The sequence below is a fragment of the Molothrus ater genome, chromosome Z, assembly GCF_012460135.2.
Source record: "Molothrus ater isolate BHLD 08-10-18 breed brown headed cowbird chromosome Z, BPBGC_Mater_1.1, whole genome shotgun sequence".
Taxonomy (NCBI): Eukaryota; Metazoa; Chordata; class Aves; order Passeriformes; family Icteridae; genus Molothrus; species Molothrus ater.
Genome location: NC_050511.2, coordinates 69544053 through 69571658, shown reverse-complemented (window position 1 = coordinate 69571658; position 27606 = coordinate 69544053). Strand labels below are relative to the sequence as shown.

Sequence of the window (27606 nt, the reverse complement as noted above, 5' to 3'; positions counted from 1 at the left end):
CGCCTCGGTTCGGTGCCATCTCCCGGTGCCGCTCGGAGCGGGCCAGGCCCTGAAGCACCGCGCTCATGTGGGGCGGCGAGCAGGTGACCGCGTGGGCGGGGCCTGGGGCGGGGCCGCGCAGGCGCGGTGCCCCTCCGACTCGGCAGGGGCGGGGCGGGGGCGGGGCGGCGCAGGCGCAGTGCGGCGGGGCGGCCGGCAGGGGGCGGACGCGGGCGGGCGCTACCGCCGCCGCCATGAGCACGGGCCCGGGGCCGGAGTCGGGCCCTCAGGTAGCCCCGGAGCCGGGCCCGGACCCACAGCCCCGCAGCCACGCCGACCCCGCCGACACCGGGCCCGCCGCCCCCGGCGGCCTCTTCGCCTGGCTGCGCGGGCGCTGCCTGGGCCGCGGGGCCGCCGTGGACCCGGCGCGGGACACGTTCGGCGCCATGACCGGGCTGTACGGCGCCATCCAGCCCGCCGACTCCGTGTCCCTCAGCACCCGCACGCACGGCGCCGTCTTCAACCTCGAGTACTCGCCCGACGGGTAGGTGTGCCGCATCCCGGGGGGGCGGCGTGTTGCGGCTCCCCGCCAGGTGTGCCCTGGATCCCCCCGCCCAGGTGTGTCCGGGGGATCCCCGCCCAGGTGTGCCTGGGATGCCCTTCCAGGTGTGCCCCGGATCCCGAGGCGCAGGGCCCGCTCTGGTGACCAGGTGTCATCGCTGTGTGCATCAGCAGCACCCCTGGGCTGTGCTTTAAAGGACTGGGGCACGCACCTGGTGTCAGGTGTCCTGCTGTGCCCCTCCCAGCTGTCCTGAAGTGGAGCCTCTCCGTGTCCAGGAGGAGGGGACCGGGGTGACAATCCTCCTCCAGCTGCTGCTGGGAGTCCCCTGGTGCTGATAAATCTGTAATTTGCAAGGTTTTAGTGAAAAAACCTCACTGATTTGCAGATAAACCTTTGGTTCGGTGTTACCTTTCTTGTCTCAGAGCCCCTGGGCGGTGTGGGCAGAGGCACCAGGTGACACAGGTGGAGGGCAGAACCCACCACAAACGTGGGTTTTGTGTTGTGCTCCCTGCAGCTCCGTGCTGACCGTGGCCTGTGAACAGACTGAGGTCCTGCTCTTTGACCCCATATCTTCAAAGCACATCAAGACTCTCTCTGAAGCTCACGAGGACTGTGTCAACAACATCAGGTAAGTCGGGAGGGACCTTTTGGCACAGCTCTGCCTATGCTTAAGCATTACAATTTAAATCTTACTCCTTCTTGGGATAGAGCTGGAAATAGCAGGAGCAGACTCTAAATCCATCACTGTTTTTATCATGTCGTATTTTTCCTTTTAAATTCAGGGGGTTTAAGTTGTTCTGGTAGTAGATTTTGAGGTCTGATTTTAAGGCATCTTCTAACAGTATTCCAGCTGCTCTTCACTCAGATTCTCAAAGCAAAAAAACCCACTCCAAAACCCCAAACCAACAACTGACTACACAGCAACAAAAAAAGCTTCAACCAAGAACTAAACCCAAACAAAAAGCCCCATGAAAACTGTAGAACATTCTGAGTCTTTTCACTCAAAAGAGCCAAATATGATGTGGGGTGCCATGTCCCTCAGATAAGTTGATGTTTTTCACAAGCTGGTTGTACTTTTTACAGAAGACTGATGTTTTACATCAGCTGGGACTGTGTCAGGAAAGCTGGGTTAAAACGTGTGTTTGTGTGGCACAGAGGAGCTGACCTCTGTCCTGCACAGTTTATACAGCATTACCTGGAGCCTTGCTCAGCTCAGTGAGCAGGGTTACAGGCACTGCAGGGGTTCCTTGTGGTCAGCACCAAAACTGCTTACTGTTCACCAAAGTTTGGGGTTTTCTCCTTGACAGTTGGTTGCTGTTGCTGTGGTGTAGCTCTGGGCCTGAAGGATTTTTAGTGTGTGTTTTTTTGGATGGGTGTCTTGTTCCTTTTACCTCAGGTAGGGCTTTTTTCAATGGAGCACCTTCACCAAATGAATCCCAAACATGAGCCAGCGTGCCCTGTCCTTCTGAAGCTGAAGGCACACCTGGGTTCCAGTGGTGCTCACCTTTGATTTGCAAACTCAGTGATTCCATCCGTTCATTTTCTCACTGAACCCAGTAACTTGTGTTGGGGTGTGCTCAAACGAGACACCATCCTCACTCAGTGCTTTTGGAAAGCCTTGCATTTGCCTCAGGAAGCTCTAGGCTGTGTTTATGCCATTGATTTCCCAGCTGTGCTGCTGCCAGCCCCAGCGAGCTGAGTGCTGTGCAGAGGGGGAACAGGCTGGGGTGCTGTCTGAGCACCTGCTCCTTTGGTGCTTTGGCTCTTGTGTGGCTGGCACACAATTCATTGGCTCACAAACCCCCTAAAAAACCCCAAGCCAAACTTGTGCTGTGCCTCTGTGTTTGCTCCAGAGGCGCTGCTGGTTCATAGCCCAGCAGTTGTGCTTGCAGTGGAGCTGCTGCTGGTGTGTGCTCTGTGCTGGGTTCAGAGGGGTTTGTTTGGGCTGCTCTGGTATCTCTGTTTTGGCTAGTTCAGAGGGGATTTGAGGCTGCTCTGCTCTCTCTGTGCTGAGTTCAGAGGGGGTTTGGGCTGCTGTCTCTGTTTTGGCTAGTTTGGCTAGTTCAGAGGGGTTTGTTGGGGCTGCTCTGGTGTCTCTGTGCTGAGTTCAGAGGGGTTTGTTTGGGGCTGTTCTGGTATCTGTGTGCTGAGTTCAGAGGGGATTTGGAGCTGTTCTCTTTGCTGGCTGGTTCAGAGGGGGTTTATTCGGGCTGCCCTGGTGTCTCTGTGCTGAGTTCAGAGGGGATTTTTTGGGGCTGCCCTGATGTTTCTGTGCTGAATTCAGAGGGGGTTTGGGGCTGTTCTCTCTGTGCTGAGTTCAGAGGCGTTTATCTGGGGCTGCTCTGGTGTCTCTGTGCTGAATTCAGAGGGGGTTTGGGGCTGCCCTGATGTTTCTGTGCTGAATTCAGAGGGGGTTTGGGGCTGCTCTCTCTGTGCTGAGTTCAGAGGGGTTTGTTTGGGGCTGTTCTGGTATCTGTGTGCTGAGTTCAGAGGGGATTTGGAGGCTGTTCTCTTTGCTGGCTGGTTCAGAGGGGTTTATTCGGGCTGCTCTGGTGTCTCTGTGCTGAATTCAGAGGGGGTTTGGGGCTGCCCTGATGTTTCTGTGCTGAATTCAGAGGGGGTTTGAGGCTGTTCTCTCTGTGCTGAGTTCAGAGGGGTTTATTTGGGGCTGCCCTGGTGTCTCTGTGCTGAGTTCAGAGGGGTTTGTTTGGGGCTGTTCTCTCTGTGCTGAGTTCAGAGGGGTTTGTTGGGGCTGCCCTGGTGTCTCTGTGCTGAGTTCAGAGGGGTTTGTTGGGGCTGCCCTGGTGTCTCTGTGCTGAGTTCAGAGGGGTTTGTTGGGGCTGCCCTGGTGTCTCTGTGGTGCCCTGCAGGGCGCCCTGAGCTGTTCCCTCCTGGCAGGTTCCTGGATAACCGCCTGTTCGCCACGTGCTCCGACGACACCACCATCGCGCTCTGGGACCTGAGGAAGCTCAACACCAAAGTGTGCACGCTGCATGGCCACACCAGCTGGGTCAAGAACATCGAGTACGACACCAACACCAGGCTGCTGGTCACCTCGGGCTTCGATGGCAACGTCATCATCTGGGACACCAACAGGTACGGGGCTGGGCTGAGCTGTGGGGCCTGTGCAGCACACCAGCTCAGGCACCACCAGCTCAGGCACCACCAGCTCAGGCACCACCAGCACAGGCACCACCAGCTCAGGCACCACCAGCTCAGGCACCACCAGCACAGGCACCACCAGCTCAGGCACCACCAGGCCTTCCATGCAGGAGGCAGAGCCTCCCTCCCAGAGTGGGGCTGCACTGTGCTCTGAAACACTGGGACCACTTTATAGCCATTGCCAAGGTGTGAAAAATGCCAATCGCTTGGTTTTTAATAGGAATAAAATGGTTATAAATAATAATTTGGACGATTTGAATTAGAACAATACAAGACAATAGAAACAAAGAGTTATGGATGTCCGGGTACCTTTTCTGGGCAAAATAAGCCCAAAAAGGACCCACGTTAACAGAGGATTAACCCTTAAAACACCAGCCTGTTGCATATTCATACACCTCACCCATGATGCATCAATTCCATTCAAACTCAGGATTCTGCCTGGGCAGTGTCAGCTGCTTCCTCTGAATGCTGACAGCTCTTCAGGGCTGAGTGAGGCAGGAAGAAGTTCATTTGTTCTGATAATGGAGCAATAAATTCCATTTCTCTGAAAGATTCAGGTGTCCTGTGGCTGCCATCTCAGTGCCAGTCCTTTCTTTAGAAAAAAAGTATTCTACATAGCATAGTTGCTATTTTAACATTATGTATAACCTACAACTATATTTAACACACTACTTAAGAGAACTAATACAGCATTACTTTCTAATGTAACACATATAATATTCACTTTAATGTTTGCAAAAAGCCAATCATAAAATACGCAATGGTTAGACAGGAGCTTCTCTTGCCACGTGCCAGAACGTAGTTCTTCCTTCCAGAGAAGGTTCTGTCCTCATTGCTGTAGTTGTGGGAGGATGTGACTTCACCCATTCCATTAAAAAGTAGGATAAAGACAGTGCTTTAAAAAAGGGTTTTGGGGTGAACAAAATGAATGATGCTGGGCACCTCCTGGACCCTTGTGGACACAGTCAGGGCCTGGAGCTGCAGCTGACCACAGCCCCTCCTGTGCTTGTCTTGCTGTCCAGGTGCACAGAGGATGGATGTCCCCACAAGAAGTTTTTTCACACCCGTTTTCTGATGCGGATGAGGCTGACGCCAGACTGTTCCAAAATGCTGATCTCCACCTCTTCTGGTTACCTTCTGATTTTGCACGACCTTGACCTAAACAAGTCTTTAGAGGTTGGCAGCTACCCCATTTTACGGGCCAGGAGGACCACGTCAAGCTCAGGTGAGTGCTGGGGAGGAGTGGCAGGGCCTGTGCTGTGGGCTGCTCCTGGGCAGCAGCCCACCTGTGCTGGGACACCTGTGGGCTCACCTGTGCGCTGTGTTTGCAGATATAACGTCGTCAGGCTCCTCTGGCCCTCGAGCTGTGGGCTCACCCTGCCACCAGAACAACTCAGGGCCGCCCTCTGAGAAAACCTTGTCACGGCCCTCCCAGCGAGAAGGTAGGAACAGATCACCAAACAAAGAGATAAATGAAAATAAACCTTGGACTTTGATTTACTGTATCCAAAAGAGGCCAGGGTACAATCGAGAAGAACTGCTTTTTTGTCCTGTGGTTTTTTAAGGATGGTGTTGCTGAGACTTGTATTAAACCAATAAAATCTCATTGCACACCAAAGCCTGGGGATCTAATCAGGTTTTACGTCTGAGAAATTGGGTAAAAGTATCAAGATCTGTATTTTATGTTAGTATGTTGTTGTTTCATGGAGGTGCTCCCTTTTCCTTGTGATTTTCCATGAACAAAGTTTGTGTGAATGTTCTTTCAGTGAAAACTCCAGAGAATCAGCATGAATTTGGCAAATGGGTGAATACTTTGTGCACCCCTTGTAATTTGAAAGAATGTAATGTTAATTTTTAGCTACTTGTGGTTGTGAGATGCTGAAGCATACTGGTGAGAGGAGGCTTACCTGGATGCCAGGGAGTGATTTACCTGGGGCTGAGGGGAAGAAGGGAGAAAAGCTGCAAGCTGAGCAAGTGTTGGGAGGAATTTGGAGGGCACATCATACAAGTTTGAGAATCAGCAAATCTCATAAGAGCCTCACTCTTTAGATTTTGCTGTAATACCAAGGAGGAGCATGAGTGTGGAAGGTTAGTGTAGTTGTCAGTGTGGTGGGTTCCGTGCAGGTCTTGGCACTCCAATGTCACCAAAAGGAGCTGTTTGAAGTGGGGACTGAGCCCATGGGTGTGGGCTCAGGGTTCCTGTGACCCTCTGAGTCTCCCTGTCCTGACGGTGCAGTCTGTCCTGGCAGCTGCCACAGGTGTGCCCCCATTTCAGCAGCAGGACTGGTGAGAGAGCGGGAGGTCACTGTGTGCATTTCACTGAGACTCACAGTTGATTCCCTTGCAGGGGGATCACCTAGGAATAGCCTCGAGGTGTTAACACCAGAGGTTCCTGGAGAGAGAGACCGCGGTAACTGCATCACGTCGCTGCAGCTGCACCCCAAGGGCTGGGCCACGCTGCTGCGCTGCTCCAGCAACACGGATGACCAGGAGGTAACACACTGCCTCGTGCTCTTCTTTCAATTATGTGCTTCTGGCTTTTTTTCTTAAATGATCTTCCTGCTAGAACCTGCTTCAAGCCTTTTGCTTGATGCAGGAAGTCATAAGACCAGCTACAGTTCAGCTGCAAGCTGCAGATTCTGCTCCTCTAGCTTGACCAACAGTAGACAATAGTACTGGACCAATAATAAAAGTGCTAGTTGCTTTGATGGCTGATGTAAATTGAGGTTCAGTTGGTTTTGGTGGGATTTTTTCTGTCTCTGTGCATTTATTTGGGGTTTTTTGTTGTTGTTTTTGTTAAAGAAAGTCACTCTTTGTAAAGGTAACCCTTTACACAAGTGTAGAGGACTGAGTGGAAGCCTTGCAGATTGGTTATAAATTTTAATGCTGGCTCTGCAGCCTTCAAACTGATGTACAACACAAAATTTCTGTAACATGCAAAATGTTACATTGGGTCAGCTGGTACTGATGATTGGCTGAGTTATAGTGTCTCTTAGTCCTAGAGTCTGCCTTACTCTGTTTTATGAATATTCATTGGTACTTTTCGTGTTGTGGTTAATTCAGAACGATGCATGAAACAGAGCTAGGAATGCTTGTCTTGGGGGTGAAGTAGAATAAACACAATATAAACTTTGTCATTGATTTTTTTTTTTTTACATTTGTTCTGATATTAAATAATGGGATGACAGACAGGGATCCTTAATGTGTCTCACAAATCACAAACTGGCTGCAGAGCTGTTCATAACCTTCCTTCAAAAGTCTGTTACCCACTTGCTTCAAGATTCCATTCCTTTTGAAGGCAAAGGCATAAAATCCCAGTGATCTGCTCTGAGGTACAGTCAGCTGAATCTGACTATATGGACTTAATTTAAATATTTACTAAATTAGAGCAGGTGCCTGGCCAAAGGAGATTAGGCTTTGCCCTCTGCAGATGAAACCCAGATTGGAAAGATTATACCTGGCAGCCATGTAATCAGAAGAGCAGCTTTAGTGCTGGGCAGCCGCTTTCGCTTTGCTCGGGTAGCTCACAGGGAGGGAGGCGCTGAGGCAGTGGCAGCAGCCCAGCAGGAGCGTGTCCCTCCTGTTCACACGAGCTGCTGTCACCGCTAGAGGTGCAGGGGGAGGGAATGTGTGTTTGCAGTGCTTTACTTCTCTTTCAGTGTCCCTTTCTCTGCCTCTCCCTTTAGTGGACTTGTGTCTATGAATTCCAGGAAGGAGCCCCGGTGCGGCCCGTGTCGCCGCGCTGCTCGCTGCGCCTGACGCACTGCATCGAGGAGGCCAACGTGGGCCGGGGCTACATCAAGGAGCTCTGCTTCAGCCCCGACGGCCGCATGATCTCGTCGCCGCACGGCTTCGGCATCCGCCTGCTGGGCTTCGACGCGCACTGCAGCGAGCTGGTGGACTGCCTGCCGCGGGAGGCCAGCCCCCTGCGCGAGATCCGCTCGCTCTACTCCCACAACGACGTGGTGCTCACCACCAAGTTCTCGCCCACGCACTGTCAGATCGCCTCGGGGTGCCTTAGCGGACGCGTCTCCCTCTACCAGCCAAAGTTCTAGGCACGGCAGCGGCCCCCCTGCATGGACCTGGGAGGGTTTTCCTTCAGCTGAGTGGAAGTGTGCTCTCTCCAAAACCTCGGAGCCCAGCGGAGTCACGGCTGCTGTGCCCTCGGGATGTGACCTGGAAGGATTTTTCTGGCCAGCGCCGCGTGGATCTGGGTCCTGCATCTGTGAGCCCACAGCTCTGTCAGCAGAACCTCTGCTCCTGCTGATCCTGTGCCATCGGGCTGCTGTCCTGCTGTGTTTGTACCCTGATACTTGATTGTTGCCTTCAGCACAACTCCAGTGGGCTGTCTGGAGCAGCACAGAGGGGCAGGGTGCCCAGGTACCTCCTGTCCCACAGGAGCTGGACTGCCTTACCTCTGCTTCCTCTTCTGTCGCTGAAGCAACTCTGTGGTGATTAGTAGATAATGGACTGCTTATCTACATAAGCAACACGGTTAGTTACTCTCACCAAAAAGGAAAAAAAAAAAAAAAAAGAAAAAAAAAAGGAATTTTGCTTTTATTTCTATGTTAATGTGGTTGTCATTGGCTAGGAAAATGAGTCACGGCGTGGCTTAGGCTGGCAGGACCACTGGAGGTCACCCAGGCCCACCCCTGCACAGGCAGGCTCCCCTTGAGCCCCCCACTCAGCACTAGGGAGGACCCTGGCCCTGAGGGTCTCTCTGGGTCCGTGCAGCAGGGCAGCTCTGGCCCCTGCTCTGCCAGGTGTCTGTTGCAGGGGGCTTTCCACATCTGAATCATGGTGGCTTTTTGCTGATGGGATATTTCCCACCTGGCTGTTTTTCCACACACACCTGGCTGCACTCTGTCTGTGGGGGAAATCCATTTGGATGTGTTCCTGGTATCGCCAGATGAGCCTTTCCTCACATGTGCTGTCAGTTTGGGAGGGGATTAAAAGCAAACCTGCCAACAGTGGGATCTACCTGGATCTAACCAGGTTTGTCATCAGATGTGGAGCACTGTACTGCTCACCCCGGAGGGGAAGCTGTACGAGGAGCAGCTGAGATCACTTGGTTTGTTCAGCTTGGAGGAGTCTGAGATGAGATCTCCTGGTGCTCCTGAACATCCCCCTGTGGGGCAGTGGAGGGGCAGGTACTGATCTGCACTGCTGTGACAAGGGACAGGAGCAGGGCACGGCTGGGGCTGGGCCAGGGGGATTTGGGATGGATCAGGGAAGGTTCTGCTTCCCCAGAGGGTAACTGCTGGCTCTGCCCAGGGAATGGGCACGGCCCCAAGGCTGCCAGAGCTCCAGCAGAGCTTGGACAGCACCCCAGAGATGCCCAGGATGGGATTGTTGGGGCTCTGGGCAGGGCAGGGGTGGCACTGGGTGATCCTGTGGGTCCCTTCCAGCTGAGGGGACTGTGATTCTGTGGTCACACCCAGAGTATGAATGCCAGATTTCAGCCCTCAAATTAATAGAGCTAACCTTGTAAATGCACAGGTGTTGTACATCCATATCAGTTCATAACATTCTCATAACTTATATGTTCCCAGATGAGGTTTTTTAGTGTTTCACTGAAGTTTTGCGGACTAGTCACACACTCAGTTCAGCAGGGAACTTTACCTGAAAGGACTGTCACCTGCTGGTGTTCAGGTACACTCTCTGGCTCAGCAGAGCACACTTGTTCAAAGCTGACTCTTACAAAGCCTTTTGCAAAACGTATTTGGGGATAAAGACAACGTTTATGGACGTGAGAGAGCTGGAAAGGTAAGCCTGAGGACCCTCCTGTAGCTTTGTATTTATGTGGGTAGTATACCCTGGTGTTGGTGCGGAAATCATTGAAACTAAAGCCTCCTTTGCATTAGAGAGAAGAAAATCACAAGTTTCCTCTTTTGGAGAATTTCTTTGGTAATGCAAAGCCTTCAGTTTTGTGTGTAGGGTAATCTGAGGGCAACCATCCCTTCTGCTGGCCCAGGCCTGCAGTGGGGCAGGTGGGTCTGCTGGGCTGTGGAAGCCCTCAGGGCATTCCCTTGGCTGTGGTTCAGCACCCTGGGTGTGCAGTGTGTGCAGGAAATGTGGGGACAAGCCTGGCATGCAGGCTTTTCCTGCAAAGGAGGAGCTACAAGGAGTTTGTATGGGCCAAGCTGTTTGGGGAAAAGCACCCAGGTCCTGCCCAGGACTAGAGCAGCTTTTGCTGTCCCACTGCCAGGCTGCTGTTTTCTCACCTTATTTAATGTTTTATTACGCATCGTGGAAGGGACTACAGGGACACTTGAGAGAACCTTGGGGTTCTCACGGGCTTGCACAGTGTTTGTTTTGGAGGTGAAGGGAGCACCCACAGGACCGAGGCAGTTCTTGGGTGGCTCTGTCTGTGTTTCCAAGGCTGTTTTTGTTTTCCTGTCAGAACCTCCTCAGACTGGTGGATCCCTAGTGACTGTAATGCCATGCCTGTGAATATGCACTGAGTGTTACCTTTTAAATTCTACCTCATGATACGCTGTGTTTTACACCAGTATTGTGCTGAGCTTTGGACACTCACCTTTCTGTACAGAGGAACCATAACCCTGAAGTGACAGATGTGTGGCAGATGCGTCGTCACCACCACTCCTTGATAGCACCTGTGGTTGGCTGGCAGGCCCTGCCTGGCTCTGGGACCGGCAGCTCACCTGGTGGAGGGGTTTGGTCACCTTGATGCTTTTGTAGCGTGTCCAGCAGATGCATAAAATGACAGATTCTGTACATGTATGCTGTAGAAATGTTACTTAGTTTTTCTGATGACATTTGTAATAAGTTTGAATTAGCTTAAGTAGGTAGTCTTAGATTTTGGTCATTCGATTGATTACTCCTTTTCAACAAACTTGGAAGTTTTCCATGAAGGCTTTACCATGTTTTACCTGTGAAGGTCACTTCTCAGTGGCTTACAGCTGACATGCCTCACAGTCATGTAGTGGTGCAAGTGTTTTCAGTTCTCTCTCAGTAGCATTACTGAAACAATGAAATTCTGTGTTGGTGAGCTTTGGGTTATTTCTAGGTAGTCAAAAAAAAAAAAAAAAAAAAAAAAAGCTTCTAGTTGTGTTTCAAAGACTGAACGCTCGACCTCGAGAAGTGTACAAAACTCTGAAACAACTGTAAGGAGACATTTCCAGGGGAGGAAGGACTGCGCTGGCAGAGGGCCGGGGCGGCTGCCGGCCGCGCTGTCCGTGCGCTGGGGCGGCAGCGCCAGGGATGGGTGCACGGAGCGGGATGGGTGCACGGAGCGGGATGGGTGCACGGAGCTCTGTGAGCGCTCTGCTGGTTTCGCACGGCGGGCGGGCTCCCCGCTTGCCGGGTCCCGCCGTGCCCGCGCCGGGACGGCACCGCCGCGCCATGGGGATAGAGGACAAGCACAGCGGTGCCCACACACACACACACACACACACACACGATTGTTTGCACTCGTGGAGTCTTGGGGTAAGGACAGCTCGATGCCTACTACCAGAATTAGAATGTAAACATCAGTTTTTTCGGGGGGGGGGGGGGAGGAGGGGTCTTGGTTAATTTAGTGGGCTTTGTTTCTGTTTGTTTGTGTTGTGGTTTTAATTTGGGTAGCACTGATGTGGAGATGGTTCTGACATTGTAATACATGGGTCTGTTGCTCTATGACATATAAACTCTTTGGGGAAAAAAGAAATACACTTGCCAAATGAAAGGTTTCAAAAAATTTAGTTTACAAGATCCTAAAAAGTTGGAGAGAAAGGAAGAAGTCAACGACCCATCATGTTTTTAACCTGCAGGAAACAGAAACTTCTCATTGGCTGATCTTAGTCAAAGGTGCATTTTCTAAAGCACTAAAGATCCTCAGTTAAGTATAAGGTTTTTAATACAAAAAAACAAATTGTGCATGTAGAGTATTTTGAAATACCTGAGATTTCCTAGTAAAAACTGTAGCCTTTTAATACCGTATATGAAGTATCAGAACTGCTTTGGAAGTATTGTACTTACAGCCGTACAGTAACTTACTATTTGTGGACAGTTTCTCTTGCTTGCATAATAAACATTTAATAATTCACTGAATTGAAACGTATTTTATTTATGTTACAATCAGCCATGCTGGCTCTTGCATATCCCCTAAAAATTAAAAGGAAAAACACTTCCTAGTGCTTAGATGCCGCCATTCACGAGTGTGCATGTCACAGTACTGCTTTTACATTAAATTTTTCTGAAAGTGACATTTCAAGACTCAAAAGTGACTCTGAACCTCAGACCCAGGGTGCCACTATTTCATTTTTGCTGGGGTAGCTGGGCTTGTGCCAGACTCTCATCCTCAACACTTTGGCTTCCCTGACATTACAGGAGCACATAACATCTTCCACAGAGAAACAGGATGCAGATTTTGTTTTTATTCCATCAAGGAGTGATTACAAAAAGAAGGTACACTGGTAAAAATCAGATTCTGCCAGTAACAAACATCCAGTAAACATTTTATTTAGATGCATAATCACCACTGGGATGCAGGAACTCGCTCTTGTGCCCACCCATGCTGTCTGAAGCTCAGGACTGTATGATTACAACACACTGATTAGAATCAATTTTGGAAGACAGTTTTAGCAAATGGAAAACTCAAATTCAGAAAAGCAATAGCCCCTCCAAGACTTAGGTAAAGACTAAATTCAAAGCAGTGTCTGAAAGCTTTGCTGCTCCCGATCATCCAAAGTGTTTTGGTTTATATGTGAATGTATAGTTTAATTGAAGAGGAAGCCCTCAGGGAGACTCAAACACTTTTGAGCTGGGACCCTCAATCTAGCTCAGGGTTGTGCTCGCTCTTCTGTCCCTGTATCTAAAGCCTCAAGTCTCCTCTCTCTCATCTCCTGTGTCTGTAACACACAGATTGCTGTCAGTCCCTTTCAAAGTTTGCCAACAGAAGTCCTGAAACACATCCCCAAGCACTCCACCTTTCCTGCTTCCAAGGTCATCTTTGGCTTTTCGTCTCCCACTATACCTACAGACCTCCACTGAAGCAGGTCACCCAGGACTCTCACCTTGCCCGTGCCACTCCTATGTTGCAGAACCTTTAACAACACACCAAGCAGACAGAACCCCGAGTTTTGGGTACAAACACCTCGTGATCGGTAACTCCACAGATGGAGCTGAGAAAAGACAAGACGTGGCAGTGCAAAAAGCCTGTGAAGTGCTTGAGCAGCCGCAGGAGCTGGAGTGTCCTTACACACAGGGACACCTCCCTGATCCTGCAGCTGGAGGCAACAGAAAAAGCAGCAATTAAAAAATAAAAAATCCCCGGAAAAAGCAGAACAAACTCCCAAGTTTTTTAACGAGGAAGGACACTTTAAAGCTTTAGTGAGTTTGCTGTCCCATTCCTTCCACTTTTCCCTTTTGACAGGAAGGCACACGTACAAGCACGCACACAACACACACAGATCCAGCCTGGGCTGAGGTCACACGTTCAGTGCCACGGCTGGAGGACATGGTCGCCACAGGCTGCACCCTGCAGCGGCTGCAGCAGGCTGAGGTGCAGCTGGGAGCTCTGCACTTCAGCCATCCCCTTCTGTATCTGTCCTTTGAGCTTCGCACAAAGTAATGAGGACCCCAAAACATCTGAAAATGCAGTTCCAAAATCGAGACTGGGAAGATGATCAGGCAATGGAATTGTTTTTCCTCAGCTCCTCCTTGATTCTCATGTTCTAAATATGGGCAGTGGAGTGCATCCCACCACAGAGCATAGCGCAATTTTGGGAGTGATACAGACTACGTCTCTTTCCTCTTTTACACCTTGTGTTTGTCTGGTAGCTCTGTTATGGGCAAACTCGCCTGCCAGCAAAGGAATACTTCAAGAAGTTCATCATAATTGCACCAAGGTTTAAATGTATCACCATTCACCCCATAAATACGGAAGGCTGGGAGGAATTACCTGCCACAGGCACAGGCACTGCTCCCTGGGACCGGGGACGCTGAGTGCTGGTGCCCCTCAAGCAGGACGGGTCACAGCAGCTTCAGCAGGAACTCGTAGGTGGCGTTGATGATCCCCCAGGACAGCACAGAGCGGTGGTAGTTCAGGTGGGCTCCTCGGAACAGGTGGATCACCTTCCTGTCGCGCTCCAGCCAGATCTTCACCAGCACTTTGGAGAAGGACTGGAACTCGCCACCGATCTGAGCCTGCATGCGAGTCTTTACCACGTTCACAGGGAAGAAGAGGAAGCCCAGCAGGGCGCCCAGCAGCCCCCCGCAGATGAAGTCGTTGATCAGGTGAGAGCTGTGCGAGGTGGCCTCGGGCAGACACTGCTTGATGGGCCCGCGCAGCCCGAAGAAGAGCACGTTGCTGGGCCCGTTCCGCAGCAGAATGGGCACCAATCCCCGGTAGTACTCCCGCACCCCGTAGGCCCTCAGCACCCTGAAAGCCTGGTAAGTGTTTGTGAACTTGTCGTGGTGCTTGTAGTCCTGCAGCAGCGTCTGCACGCGCTCGAAGGGCGTGAGCACGGCCTCGGTGGTGCCGGCCAGCGCGGCGGCCGCGCTGCGCGTCAGCAGCTCGGGGGCGCGGGCGTGGCTCAGCAGCAGCGCCGAGAAATCCTCGTAGAGGCCGAACATGAGGGCCAGCGTGGTGGTTTTCTGCAGCAGCGGCGGCAGGATGCCGCGGTAGAGCGTGCGCAGCCCGTCGCGGCGCAGCTGGCGCACGGCCTCGCCGGCGCGCAGCCCGTACAGCTGCTGCCGGAACAGCACCTTCTGGATGGGGAACGTCACCGCGATGTTGGTGAAGGCCGCGCACAGCCCGCACACGTAGTGCTTGCCCGAGGAGCCCGGCGCCTCCTCGGGGGCTGCCCGAGCCATGGCGCCGCCGCTCCGTGCCAGGAACAGCCGGTGAGACAGCCGGAGCCGGCCCCGCCGCTACCGCATCACCCCTGCAGCCTGCAGCAACGCCCCGGCGCCCGCGGGGAGCAGCAGCGAACAGCCAGCGCTGGCAGGGGCTGGGCCATGCCTGCCCGCAGCCAGGCAACCTCAGAGAGCAGCACTGCTTCCCTTCTCTGCTGTTCCAAACCTAAACAGAAATAACTCCCCCTGGAATCACCAGCTCCAACAGTGAAAGGCTGGCCCTCACGCTAACAGAACACTGTGAACAAAAGAGAGGCTGCCAAAAAACCTATGCAACACCAAAACTACATCAAAAGTGTGCAGTGGCATCACAAAGCCTGATCCTTACACTCTGCCTCTCCCCGTGGCACAAAACACCAGGTAACTCAGGTTCACCACCACCCACAGGGAGGCACAGGTGCCACACAGGTGTGACCCCACTGGCACAGGGCAGCGATTCAATCAGTCCCAGCTCACTGCCATGCAGCCTCCTCTGCATCAGCCCCCGTGCCCGACGTCCTCGCTCTGCTGAGAAGGGTCACAGGTGGAATTCAGCTGGGCCCAGGCTCCTGAAGGACGTGGACAGAGGCAGCTTGGCCAGACAGTCTGAAGAAGGACTGCAGAGATCTCTACTTGGCAAGCCCTGTTTGACAGAAGAATGGGATTATTTATTTAACCGTTATGAGAAGATGTTTCTGCAGGTGCCCAAATCCCACCCTCGATCACAGCAAGGTCTGTGACAGCCGTGTGGGGCTGGGGGTGTTCCTGAGCCCCAAATGCTCCCCAGCACCAGCAGCACACAGGAGACCCCAGGATCTAAGGGGTGCTTGGGGACAACAGCCCTGCCTGGCATGAGGAGCTACCGAAACGAGGAGGGGAGAAAGGACGGGGGAAGGAAAAGGAAAGGACAGGGAGACAGAAAGGAGCTGGGAGAAAGAGGGAGGAGAAAAGGGAGGGAAGAAAAGGGCGGGGGGAGAAAGGCAGAGAAAGGATGGGGGAAGAATGGCAGAGCCGTTTGCGCTCCGAGGTCCCGCTGCCTCTGATGGCAGCAGTGGCTCCGTCCCCGGCGAAGCCCTCGCGCTGCCGGTGCAGGTTCCCGGCGGGGCCTCCTGCTCCGGGCCGCGGCGGCCGCAGCCCCGCGCACCGGCCGGGGCCGCTCCCGCTCCCCCGGCACCGTGTGCTGCCCCGCCGTGCCGCACCGCCACCCTCCAGCGCCGCCACCGAGGCCCAAGGTCAGCCCGGCGGAGGCTGCGGCTGCGGCCGGGCCCAGCGAACCGCGGCTGCCGCTACCCCGGCGCCTGCGCGGCCGCCGCGGGACGGGACGCACCTGTGGGCGGCGCTGCCATGGCGGAGCGGAGCACAGAGGAGCGGAAGGGAGCTGAGCTGAGCGGAGCGCACCGGGCCCGCACCGGGCCCGCACCGTTACCGCGATCGCGGGGCCACAAGCGCCCGGCACGGCGCGGCCTCGCGCCGCTCTCTGACGTCACCGCGCCACCGTGTGACGCCACCACGCTACCGCACGGGGCGGGGCCAGCGGAGCGTGCGAGGACCCGGCGGTGTCAACCATCCTGGCACAGGCCACGCCTCCACGTGCGTCCGCCAATCAGATAGCGGTGATCCTCTAGCTACGCCCCCCCCCCCGGGGCGGGGTAGAGGCAGGTGGGAACGGCCTGAGGGAGTGTGGCGGGAACGGCCTGAGGGAGCGGCCTGAGGGAGCCTCGGGCTGGGAGAGCGGCGCGCTGGGCCGGGCCGGGAGAACTCAGCTCCCGGAGAGCTCCGCACGGGGCCGGGCCGGGAGAACTCAGCTCCCGGAGAGCTCCGCACGGGGCCGGGCCGGGCTCTGTGCCCCTCGTGCGGCCGCAGATGCTCCCCGGGGGGTCCCAGCCGGCCCCCGGCCCCGGAGAGCTGGGTCCTACCGCTCCCCGCAGAGGCGGCCCGCGGTGCCCCTCGCAGCGCACGGCCAGCGCCGGGGGGTGTGTGTGCTGGCGCGGAACTGAGTTGGTGTTACCGGCTCGGTAACAAACGGTGCGGCCCGCTTTCACTGCGGTGTGTACCGCTGCCCGAGGCCGTGCAGCTCAGCGCCCCGGTGCCCGCACCGGCCTGGGGCTGGGGCAGCGCGGGGCTCCGCGTCCCGCCGAGCTCCGTCCCGGTGTCCCCTCGTGTGCCGTGCCGGGGCAGAGGCTTTCCGGCCCTGAGGGATGTGTCACCGCCGCCACTGAGCCCTGTCCCTGCCGGGGCTGCCCAGTGCGTCTGCGTGCGGCTTGGGAACGGGGGCTCGGCCGTGGGTGCTGCTGCTGCCTGGTCCCTCTCCTGGCTGCAGGGTCCTGCCGGGTACAGAACGGATCCTTTCCCAAGGAGCCCCTGAGGAAGGAAATATTGTCCAATTGTGTTGCTTTTAAGTCTCGTTGCTCTCTTCGCAGGGATCTTGTAAACGGACAAACAGCCAGTGCTGTGGTGCAGCGCATGTCCCCTGGTGTTTGTGGCTTCGGCTGTGAAGATTCTCTTCATGACTTGTTAATTTATGTGTGGCCCAATGTGTTTGAAGCCTCTCCTCAGTTCACCCAGGCAGTTATGGGGGCTCTGGAGGGCCTCGGAGCCGCTGCAGGGTGTTGCAGTGCTGCTTACAGGCATGGCCTTGTGTGCCGGGGCAGCACAGAGCACTTGTCAGGCAGGACTTCTCCTGAATGGTCCTTTCCGAAGGAGCGCCGTGTCCTCGGCAGGCCCTGCAGATGGGTTTGTTTGTGCCAAAGCCCCTGTTTAGCGATGTAGGCCTGACTGCCCTGAGGGAGCAGAAAGCCCAGAACAGCTCAGGTGGCCTTGCTGGCCTGTGAGCCTGAGGGGGTGACAGGGGCCAGAGTCCGCGTGTGGGCAGCCCCGGTCAGCTGTGCCTGCGCTGGCACGGATCCGGCGTGGGTTTGCACATCCTGTGAGCCCTGGTGAGGCTTTGCCTTCCTGTGCTGGCTGCACAGCCACTGATGAGAGGACACAGTCTCAAAGCCGTGCTGGGGTCTGGGCACTTCTGCTGCTCACAGTGACCCCAAGATGTGTTAGAGAGTCTCTTTTCCCAGCCCAATGCTCAAAGAAGGAGTCAGAGCTCTGCATTTCTCGGTCTCAAGGTTGTTTATTGTTCCTTATCTATAAAATTCTCCTGTCCTGCCCAGGTCTGCTCAGCAGGACAGTCAGAGGCACTCTGCCTGCCCCAGGGCAGGGTTATCTTTTTATACTAAAAACTACCTGTGCAATATTTACAGTTACTTCCCAATACCCATCACCTGTGTTAGACACTGAGCTTCTACTCTAAACCAACCCAAAAGTGCCAACATCACCCAGGAGATGGAGGCCAAGAAGAAGAAGGAGAAAGGCTGGACATGCCCAGATCCCTCCATCTTGCCCCCTGAACCCCCATACCAAAAAGCCAAAAATCTATTTTTCACCCTGTGGCAAATTAACTATTATTCTACTTAGACTTTCGTGGCTTGCAGATGCTCATCTAAGGTTTGTAACTTTTTCCATGGGTCATAATCAAGTCACAGCCACCTTGGGCTCTGTGCCAGGGTCTCTGAGCCCTCAGGCAGGGGTTTGGGCAATCCAGGGCAGCCAGAGGGATGTCCTGGATTCCAGCACTGGCGAGGTTCAGGTCGGGTATCAGTTTTGTCTCAGGCTGCCCAGAGAGGTGTTGCAGTGGCTGTCCCTGGGGTGTTCAGGGACACTCTGCTGTGCCCGAGCTGACGAGGCCAGCTCGACCTTTGCTCGGAGGTTGGGCTTGATGGCCTCGGAGCTGTTTTCCCTGCTCGGTGGTTCTGTGACTCTGTGACCTTGTCCTCACCTGCAGAGGTGCAGATGGAGGTCGGTGTGTTCCTGCTGGCTCCTGTGAGTGTGGCAGCCTGAGGCTGCCCTGGCCCCCGCTGGCCCCTGTGACCGGCTGGAGCTGCTGCCCAGCACACGGGGAGCAGGTGAGCTGCTGCACAGGTGGAGAGGCTGGGCCAGCACTGCCCCACAGCTGCTCAGTGCCCTGCCGTCCTGCCCCACAGCTGCCGTGCACACAGGGCGCACGGTGGAGCCCCAGGGGACAGCAGGTGACACAGCAGCCAGGTGCACGCCCCTCACACGCACCTGGAGCTCCGGTCTGCAGCAGGAGGAGCAGTCCAGGCTTTGGCCACTGGGCTGCCTTGACTGGCAGTGCCTCAGGGCTGCCAAGTGAGAGCATTCCTTCACTCCTGAGGGCAGGTGGAACTGGAAGGAAGCGCCTGCAGGCACCTGAGCCCAGCTGGGCACTGCACACGGGGCAGCAAAGGTCTGTGAGCCCGCTGTGAGCCCTTCTCCCCTTCCCTGCTGCTCCACAGCTCCTTCCCTGGTGCTGAGCAGCCCCAAGGAAAGGCAGGGTGCTGGCAGCTGCCTGCTTCCTGCAGCCGGTGGTGAAATCACAGGTGGCAGGATGAGTACAGGGCAGGCTGGGGTCACCCAGTCAGGCCCACCGGAGCCTGTAAAAGCGCAGCTGCAGAGGCTGGGGGCTGCAGAACTCCTGGCTGGAGCCTGCCTGGGTCAGAGATCAGAGAGGAGGGGATTTTGGCTGGGGACATGTGGTGGTGTTCTCAGGGGTCCCAGGATGAGGGAAGAGACAAAAATCTTGGCTCCATGTTTCAGAAGGCTGATTTATTATTTTATTATATATATTATATTAAAAGAAAATGATATATTAAAACCATACTAAAAGAATAGAAGAAAGGATTCCATCAGAAGGCTAGCAAGCAATAGAAAGGAATGGAATGATAATAAAATCTTATGACTGACCAGAGTCTGGGACAGCTGGGCTGTGATTGGCCATTAATTAGAAACAACCACATGAGCCCAATCCCAGATGCACCTGCTGCATTCCACAGCAGCAGATAACCATTGTTTGCATTTTGTTCCTGAGGCCTCTCAGCTTCTCAGGAGAAAAAGTCCTAAGGGAAGGATTTTTCATGAAACGTGTCTGTGCCAGGGACACCCGCTGGGCACTGAACTGGGGCTTTCCCTCAGCCTGCAGATGCCCACAGCGCTCAGATCTGTGCCCGTGCCAGACGGGATGGTGCTGGCGAGGGCTGGCTGCCCTCCCTCACTGCCAAAGTCCCCAGGGCTGGCACTGCTGCCGGGCTGGGGGATCCCCTGCAGCCCTGCCCAGAGCAGCACTGCCCGAGGGCTGCCCAGCGCAGGGTTTGGGCCCCTTTTCGTTCCACGGCTCTGCAGACCGGAGGTGCGGAGGAAGGGCAGCGTTCCCTGGCAGCTGCCAGCGGGAGTCTGCTGAGGCAGGAGCTCCAGCTGGAGCGGGAGCAGGAGCACCCTGCAGCAGGTCAGGGCTGTGAGCGCTGGGCTCGCTGCGGCCGGACGGGGCCCAGCCCAGCCCAGCGCAGCGGCGGGGACCGGGCCGTGGCCCCGCGGGAGCCGAGCGCGCCCGGTGGAGCCGGGCCACGGGCACACCCCGCGGGGCTCCCCGTGCAGCTGAGACCGAGCGAGGCACCCGTCCGAATGGGCAAATAAAGGAGTGAATTTAATTAACTTCTCCTGGTACTTTATGGGTCCCCGGGACAGAGGAGGAACTGAGAATCTGACTCCATCTTCTTAGAAGCCTAATTTATTGTTTTATGTTATGTTATGTTATGTTATGTTATGTTATGTTATGTTATGTTATATTGCATTATATTATATTGCATTAATTATATTGTATTATTATATTTATTAATTATATTAGTTATATTTTATTTATTATATTTCTATTTATTATATCCGTTATATTTTATTATATTTATTATATTTTATTTATTATATTATACTGTAATGAAACTATACTAAAGAATAGAGAGAGGATCCTTACAGAAGGCTTAATGAGATGCTAATGAAAAACTCATGACGATCTCCAGAGAGTCCGACACAGCTGGATGGTGATTGGTCATTGACTAAAAACAATTCACACGTTGGATAAACAATCTCCAACCCCATTCCAAAGCAGCAAAACAGGGAGAAGCAAATGGGATAATATTGGTTTTCTTTTTCTCTGAGGCTTCTCAGCTTCCCAGGAGAAGAAGTCCTGGCAAAGGGATTTTTCAGAAAATGTGACAGTGACACCTTCTGATCTCTGCTGTTTGTCAAAGTGGGCTATGCAAAAGCAATTTGTAATTATTTCTTAACTCTTGTAAGATGTGGATTTAAGAAGTGATTTTGTTTGTCTGGAAAATATTGAACACCTCTGCTGTGTAAATTTGTAAGTGCTCTCTTTGAGGAGCTCAGAGTGTGCTGGGCAGTGCCAGTGAGTCCAGTTTGGCAGCCTGGCAGGGTGCAGGTGCACAGGGCTGCTCTCAGAATCTCTGCTGGTCAGAGTGACCCTGGCCCCTCCCAAAGTCTGTCAGTCAGCTCTTCTTTGCCATTTATCAGTGCAAACTGCTTCCTTGTACCTGCATTGGAGCTCAGGTGCTGCCATGCCCACCCCCTGAGCACCCCCAAGCTTTTCCATCCCCACCTGCCCCATGCAAGGGACACCTGTGCAGCTTCTTTGTACCTGTGCCAGACAGCCCAGCTGTCTGATGGCAACAATACAGGGGGGAAAGGGAGCTATGGGGGGAAAGAGGACATACATAATACAATAACATAACCGTACATCACTAAAGCTTCTCTTAATATTCACACAATAGTTATCTTTTAATTGCGAGAGCCAATCATCTCATTACTCATCTATAAGGTGAAAAATGTGTATTTTATCATGATTGGCTTTTCACAAATATTCAAATGAATATTATATGTGTTATGTTAGAAAGTTATGCTGTATTAATTGTCTTAAGTAGTGTGTTAAATATAGTTTTAGGTTATAACAAAATGTTAAAATACAATAAAAATAAAAAAATGTGCTATGTGGGATACTTTTTTTAAAGAAAGGACTCACACTGAGATAGCAACCACAGGACACCTGAATCTTTCAGAGAAAGGGAATTTATTGCCCCATTATCAGGAGAAACGAACTTCTTCCTGCCTCAAAGGTGCTGTCAGGATTCAGAGGAAGCAGCTGACACTGCCCAGCCAGAATCCTGTGTTTGAATGGAATTGATGCATCATGGATGAGGTGTATGAATGTGCAACAGGCTGTTGTTTTAAGGGTTAATCCTCTGTTAACGTGGATGCTTTTTCGGGCTTATTTTGCCCAGAAAAGGTACCCGGGCTGTCCACAACTCTTTGGTACTGTTGTCTCATATTGTCCTAATTCAAATTGTCCAAATTATATTACTCTATTTATAACAATTTTATTACTATTAAACTTTTAAAATTTTAAAAACAAGTGATTGGCATTTTTCGCAGCTTTCATTGCTGTGCACATTAACTTTTATTGGGTGAGGCTTGGCACCTCCGTTAGGGCCGCATCTCTCACCTCTCACAGCTGCCCCGGCGCTGCCCGTGGGGGAGCCCTGAGCCCACGGAACCCCGAAATTGCCGCCATTATTGCCCCTACACCCCCACTGAACCCCGATATTGCCCCCGTTATTGCCCCTACAACCCCAGTGCCCCCGCTACTGCCCCCTCACCCCCAGAGCCCCCGGTAATGCCCCCCACATCCCCCTTATTGCCCCTACACCCCCAGTGCTCCCCGTTACTGCACCCCACTGATCCTCCTCTTTGACTCCATATCCTCCTCATCCCTCAACCACCGCGCATGCGCGGCCAGACGCGTCAGCATCGCCCCGCCCACTGCGTGATCCAGCCCAACGCCGCCTCCCTATTGGTCGCGGTGACACAAGCACCGCCCAGGAAGGCACGGAGTCGACGCGCCATGCTCGAAGGTCACCGGCTGCGCCGCCATCTTGGGTGTACCGGGACGGTGTGGCGGGATAGCGGCACCCGGGGCCGCCATGTTGGGTGTACCAGCACATGTGTGGCACCTCAGTACTGCCATGTTGGGTGTCCCAGCACATGTGTGGCGCCCCTGAGCCGCCATGTTGGGCGTACAAGCACATGTGTGGCACCTCAGTACTGCCATGTTGGGTGTACCAGCACATATGTGGCACCCCTGAGCCGCCATGTTGGGTGTCCCAGCACATGTGTGGCACCCCTGAGCTGCCATGTTGGGTGTACCAGCACATGTGTGGCGCCCTGTTGTACTGCATTTTTATACTTTGTAATACTTTGAAGTAGTTTTGTTTTGTATTCCCATATTTTTCCCAAATGGTTTATCCCAGACTGTACTCCCCTCCCTTTATCTGTGTTATCCCTCTCCTGGGATGAGATCATCCCCAAACCCCCACCCTGGCTCTCTGTCAATCACTCAGCATCCCATCCCTCCATCCAGAAGTTTTGGTCCAAGTTGTCGAGTGATTAGCCAGAGGCTGGGAGTCAGCCCCCCAAGCCTTGCCCCATACGCTGTCCTGTATGTCTATCCCCAGCATCCATCCCTTAGGGTCACTTAATGGTTGGTAGGGTGTTATCTACTTTTGGTTTCCACCTCCCTTTAAATGTGACCGTGGCACATCTCCCGGGGCTCTCGGCAGGAGCCCCCTGAGGTGCAGGAGCTCCTATGGGACTCCTAATAAAGCCTTGGATTAACCCCTGCTAAGAGTCGGCCCTTTATCATCTACCGCTGTCTCTGGTGTCTCTTCTGCTGCAAAGGCAACCAGGCCAGGTGCCCTCAGCACCCTCGGGGCACAGAGAGTGTCTCCCCCCAGCCCAGGTGCCCTCAGCACCCTCGGGGCACAGAGAGTGTCTCCCCCCAGCCCAGGTGCCCTCAGCACCCTCGGGGCACAGAGAGTGTCTCCCCGCTGTCGGCTGTGTCAGGGCTGCCCCCCAGTGTCTGCCGACTCAGGACTGGCCCAGGGCTCCTGAGAGGCTCCCAGAGGGACCAAGACACCACCCCCAGGGCTGCCATGTTGGGTGTCCCAGCACATGTGTGACACTCCAGAGCCGCCATGTTGGGTGTCCCAGCACATGTGTGGCACCCCAGGGCCATCATGTTGGGTGTCCCACCAGGCCCGTGCCCACACTGTGTCCATTTGTCCCCACCACCGGAGTCTTAGGAGCCAGCAGGTCCTGGGACACGTATCCCCAGAAGCGTCCCCATGTGTGCCCCCCTCAGGAGGTGCTGTGGCTGCCATGTTGGGTGTACCTGCACATGTGTGCCACCCTGGAGTGCCATGTTGGGTGTCCCACCAGGGCCGTGCCCACGCCGTGTCCGTTTGTCCCCACCCTGGGGGTGTCAGGAGCCAGCAGGTCCTGGGACATGTATCCCCAGAAGTGTCCCCGTGTGTGCCCCTCTCAGGAGGCCCCGTGACACAGGATGGACTCAGGAGGCAGAGTGGAGGGAAAAGGGTCCTTTACTGAGGGCTGGGGGCCCAGGCCAGTCCAGCTGCCCGCAGGGTGTCCCCGGCTCAGCACTTGGAGTAGCGGCGGCGCACGGAGTCGCGGTAGAACTGGAAGATGGTGCTGGCGGCACACTGGGCTGCGGCCAGGCACTGCTGCATCTGCGCAGGACCAGGGAGAAGGGCTGTGTGTGAGGCCCCCTGTGAGGGAATCCTGCACCCCAAACCCCCCCCGGGGAGTCCTCACCTCCTCCACAGAGCAGCTGCCCTTGGTGGTGGTCATCAGCACTTTCCTGTTGCTGCTGGCGATGGCGAAGGTGAGGATGGCGCGTGCCTCCTGCAGGGACAGGGGTCAGGAGGGCTGGGGGGCACACCCAGAGCAGGGCCCCCCACCCACACAGGGCTCACCTGCTCCTGTCGGGCCGTGGGGTCCAGCAGGATGGTGCCGTCGGGCTGCAGGGCGCAGGTGACCCCACAGAAAAGGGCGGCCAGGGGCAGCCCCGCGTCCAACAGCGCCATGCAGGCGGCGTTCAGGCAGCACGACAGCAGCTGGGCATGTCAAGGGACCCACAGCAGCAAGAGCTCCCGTCCCCCTGCCCCCCAGGCTGCCCCACGGAGGGAAGGATACGGAACCAGCATCGCTGAGCACCTGCAGCACCAGGGAGATGGCGGTGCGCGGGTGCAGCACGCCCAGCAGCACGGCCTCGCACGTCTGCCGCAGCAGCTGCTCCCGGCTGCGCTCCAGCACGCCTGCACAGCGGGCAGCCTGTCAGCTGGCACCCAAACCTCCCTGCCCAGCTCCCCAGGGCCGCCCCGGGACAGTGCAGCAGCCCCGCACATGGAGATCCCTGCCAGGGACACCCAGGGCCAGGGGCACCCAGGGGCTGCCAGCACGGCGGGGACAGTGCCAGGAGAAGGGACAAACTCTGGGCACAGCTGGGCTGGGCACAGGGCAGGGAGCCCCAGGCACAGCAGGGACAGAGCCAGCGTGGCACTGGGCAGTGACAGCAGACAGGGGCTCGGTACCCAGCAGCAGGGAGGGCACTGATTACCCACAGAACCGGGGCACTGCAGTGCCTGTGATTGATAAAACGTGTCAGTAGAGAATGGGTTTGGTTGTGATGGAGTTGTGGATTTGCCACCCAGAAAAACTGAAATAAAGGCCTGTAAATAAACCAAATACCTCTGGGGGGAAGACCCTATTTTGGGACAGGGACAGGATGGTGGGTTCCCACCTGGCAGCCCCACCTTGGGGCGCAGCAGCACCTCCAGCGCCGCCCGGTCCGGCAGCTCCTTGCTGATCTTGGCCTCCGCAGGGCCATAGAGCCCGGCCAGCACCGAGGTGTCACCTGGGCACACAGAGAGCAGAGCTCAGGTGAGGAGGCCGCTCCCGGCAACGGCAGCCCCTGGCACCCTGCGGGAAGGGTGGGAGCGGGACTTGGCAAGGGGAGCCCCGGGACGTGCAGCAGGGGAGCTCTGTGAGGCAAAGAAGGGGAGGCCTGGGACGGGCAGCACCACAGACACTGCGGGAATGGCTGAGAAGGAACGAGGAGCCCCGGGAAGCGAAGCCGGGATGGGATGGGGAGTCTCGGGAGAGGAAGGCTGGGAAAAGGAGACCTTGGTGAGTGGAGCCCCACAGACAATGTGGGAAGGGAAGGGAAGGGAAGGGAAGGGAAGGGAAGGGAAGGGAAGGGAAGGGAAGGGAAGGGAAGGGAAGGCCCACAGACCCTACGGGATGGGATAGGATAGGATGGGATGGGAAGTCTCGGGGAGCCCAGCCCCACAGACCCTGCGGAAAGGGATGGGAAGGGAAGGGAAGCCCCGCGGAGCGCAGCCCCACAGACCCTGCAGGAAGGTGGCCGAGCCGTCGGGCCGCGAGAGCAGCCCCAGCTCGCAGGAGAAGGGCCGCAGCCGGCACTGCCCGTCCGCCACATCCATCTCCACCGCCATCACGGCCGTATCTCCGCTTCCGTAGCCGCTTCCGCTTCCGGGCCGCGCGACACCCAATCAGCGCCGGGTGTCGTAACAGCCAATGAGCGCCGGGCGTCGTGCTGGGCCGCGCCCCTCTCCACACAGGGCCGGGCCGGCAGCGGAGGGAGGGGTCAGTGGGGGAACAGCCCCGGCTCGGGGAGGGCAGGGCAGCGCGAAACAGCCCGGGGACAGCCCGGCCTCAGGGAGGGCAGCGACAGCCCGGGGATATTGGGGACAGCCCGGGGACAGTCGGAGACAGTGGGGAAGAGGGCAGGGGCAGACTGGGGACAGTGGGGACAGAGGGCAGGGACAGAATGGGGGCAGCCGGGTCAGCCTGCGGGCACTGGCGGAGCGGGCAGACCTCGCTGCTGATCCGTTCTCCATGGCCTTTGAAACCCCCTCCGGGCTCTGTCTGGGATCCTGCAGATGAACAGGGCCATAGGTGCGCCTGTGCCAGGCGCTGCGGCTCCGGGGCTGTGGGACACGGGGCAGGGAGCCCCTGGTTGCTGTGAGGGGCCGGGGCTGCCCACAGCACGCGGGAACGGCCCGCGGCATCGCGACCCTTCTCTGTTCAATGCTGGCACACGGAGCCTGGCCATCGGAACAGCCCCCAGGAGAGGGGGGAGACTGTGTCACGGAAATGTCACAATTTTATTTCCTCCTTGGTTTCCTCCTCCTGACCCTCAAGGGGCACCGGGATTTGTGGGCCCTCCCCCCCTCGGAGCGCCGAGTGACCCGGGCCGGGGGCCGGCAGCTCCTGTCCCGGCAGGGCGCGGAGGGGCCCGGGGCCAGCGCGCCCTGCTGCGGCCCCGCCGGGGCCCGGTGCTGCTCGGGGCCGCCGCGGGGCCTCTCCTGCCCGGCGGGGGGAAGGCCGGGCCCAGCCCCGCGTTCAGGCCGGCCGGGCCGCTGCCCCAGGCCGGGCCCTGCGGGGTCCGGGGCCAGGCCGGGGGTCCCGCCCGGCGAGGAGGGCCCAGCGCTGGCCGCGGGGCTCTGGGCCTCGTCCGGCTCGTCCTGCGGGGCCGGCGGTGAGCGCCGCCGCAGCCAGGCCTCCCTGCAGCCGTGCACGGCCACGTGGATGAGGCCGCGGATCAGCGGCGCGGTGTAGTCGCCCAGGTAGCTCTGTAGCATGTGCGTGAGCTCGGCCCTGTCCGGGCCGCAGATGCACAGCGTGGCCAGCGCGATGCTCTCCACTTGCCGCGCCTCCCACCAGTGCGGGCTGTAGATGGCGTCCAGGCTGTGCCGCAGCCAGGGCCGCACGGGCTCCAGCAGCTGCTCCTGGCCGTGCAGCAGCTCTGCGCACAGCTCCACCGGGAACTCCTCCTCGGCATCCGCGCCCGCCGGCTCAGCCGGGGCCAGCGCTGCCCGCGGGGCGGCCGGGCCGGTGTAGACCAGGCGGAACAGGGCACGGCGGGCCCGGCCGGCGGGCCCCGGCGGCGCTGCGGCCGGGCTCAGCAGGCACTGCAGGAAATCGTTGCGGCCCAGCACGGAGAAGCGGGCGCTGAGCACGGGGCTGGCGCACAGCGGGCAGGTGGCGCTGCCGGCCGTGTGGCGCAGCAGGCAGCCCAGGCAGAACTGGTGGCCGCAGGGCACGGCGGCCGTGTCGCCCTCCACGCTGTGGCACACCGGGCAGTTCCAGTCCGTCTGCGTGGCCTTGCTGTTGGCCGGCGGGGCTGCAGAGAGGTACAAGGACAGCACGCTCCCCATGGCTGGCACCGGCCGCGGTGCTGGGCCCACAGCTGCACTTGGGGGTCTCGAAGGTCTCTTCCAGCGTTGGCGATTCTG

At 56.2% G+C, this 27606-nt stretch overlaps 3 protein-coding genes across 4 annotated transcripts; 1 reads left to right on the top strand and 2 right to left on the bottom strand.

Annotated features, from left to right (window-relative positions):
- The first annotated feature begins 217 nt into the window (after nt 1–217).
- Nucleotides 218–11755, top strand: DCAF10 (DDB1 and CUL4 associated factor 10). 2 transcript variants are annotated; one of them, XM_036402884.2, is made up of 7 exons: nt 218–523; nt 1056–1169; nt 3440–3637; nt 4726–4928; nt 5035–5145; nt 6051–6196; nt 7414–11755. In XM_036402884.2, exons 1-7 carry the CDS (start codon nt 234–236, stop codon nt 7756–7758), a joined length of 1407 nt encoding a protein of 468 aa, XP_036258777.1. In that variant the 5' UTR covers nt 218–233; the 3' UTR covers nt 7759–11755. The 2 variants fall into 2 exon arrangements, with proteins under 2 accessions (XP_036258777.1, XP_036258776.1); XM_036402883.2 differs by having other exon boundaries at nt 7390–11755.
- SLC25A51 (solute carrier family 25 member 51) lies at nt 11747–16005 on the bottom strand. Its single transcript, XM_036402885.1, has 2 exons — nt 15870–16005; nt 11747–15185 (listed from the first exon to the last, which is right to left on the bottom strand). Exon 2 carries the CDS (start codon nt 14519–14521, stop codon nt 13679–13681), a length of 843 nt encoding a protein of 280 aa, XP_036258778.1. The 5' UTR covers nt 14522–15185; nt 15870–16005; the 3' UTR covers nt 11747–13678.
- Nucleotides 16006–23850: 7845 nt separating this feature from the next.
- EXOSC5 (exosome component 5) lies at nt 23851–25816 on the bottom strand. The gene is made up of 6 exons (XM_036403392.1): nt 25698–25816; nt 25089–25202; nt 24482–24603; nt 24262–24402; nt 24101–24190; nt 23851–24015 (listed from the first exon to the last, which is right to left on the bottom strand). Exons 1-6 carry the CDS (start codon nt 25801–25803, stop codon nt 23923–23925), a joined length of 666 nt encoding a protein of 221 aa, XP_036259285.1. The 5' UTR covers nt 25804–25816; the 3' UTR covers nt 23851–23922.
- Between the last annotated feature and the right edge of the window lie 1790 nt (nt 25817–27606).

Bases quoted from the DNA above. Each gene is read 5' to 3' on its own strand.
- SLC25A51 (XM_036402885.1), bottom strand. From the start codon at position 14,521: ATGGCTCGGGCAGCCCCCGAGGAGGCGCCGGGCTCCTCGGGCAAGCAC.
- DCAF10 (XM_036402883.2), top strand. From the start codon at position 234: ATGAGCACGGGCCCGGGGCCGGAGTCGGGCCCTCAGGTAGCCCCGGAG. The intron at 524-1,055 runs GTAGGTGTGCCG...TGCTCCCTGCAG, and splicing joins CTCGAGTACTCGCCCGACGG to CTCCGTGCTGACCGTGGCCT. The intron at 1,170-3,439 runs GTAAGTCGGGAG...CCCTCCTGGCAG, and splicing joins GACTGTGTCAACAACATCAG to GTTCCTGGATAACCGCCTGT.
- EXOSC5 (XM_036403392.1), bottom strand. From the start codon at position 25,803: ATGGCGGTGGAGATGGATGTGGCGGACGGGCAGTGCCGGCTGCGGCCC. The intron at 25,203-25,697 runs GTCTGTGGGGCT...CTGTGTGCCCAG, and splicing joins CTCGGCCACCTTCCTGCAGG to GTGACACCTCGGTGCTGGCC. The intron at 24,191-24,261 runs GTGAGCCCTGTG...CTGTCCCTGCAG, and splicing joins CCACGGCCCGACAGGAGCAG to GAGGCACGCGCCATCCTCAC.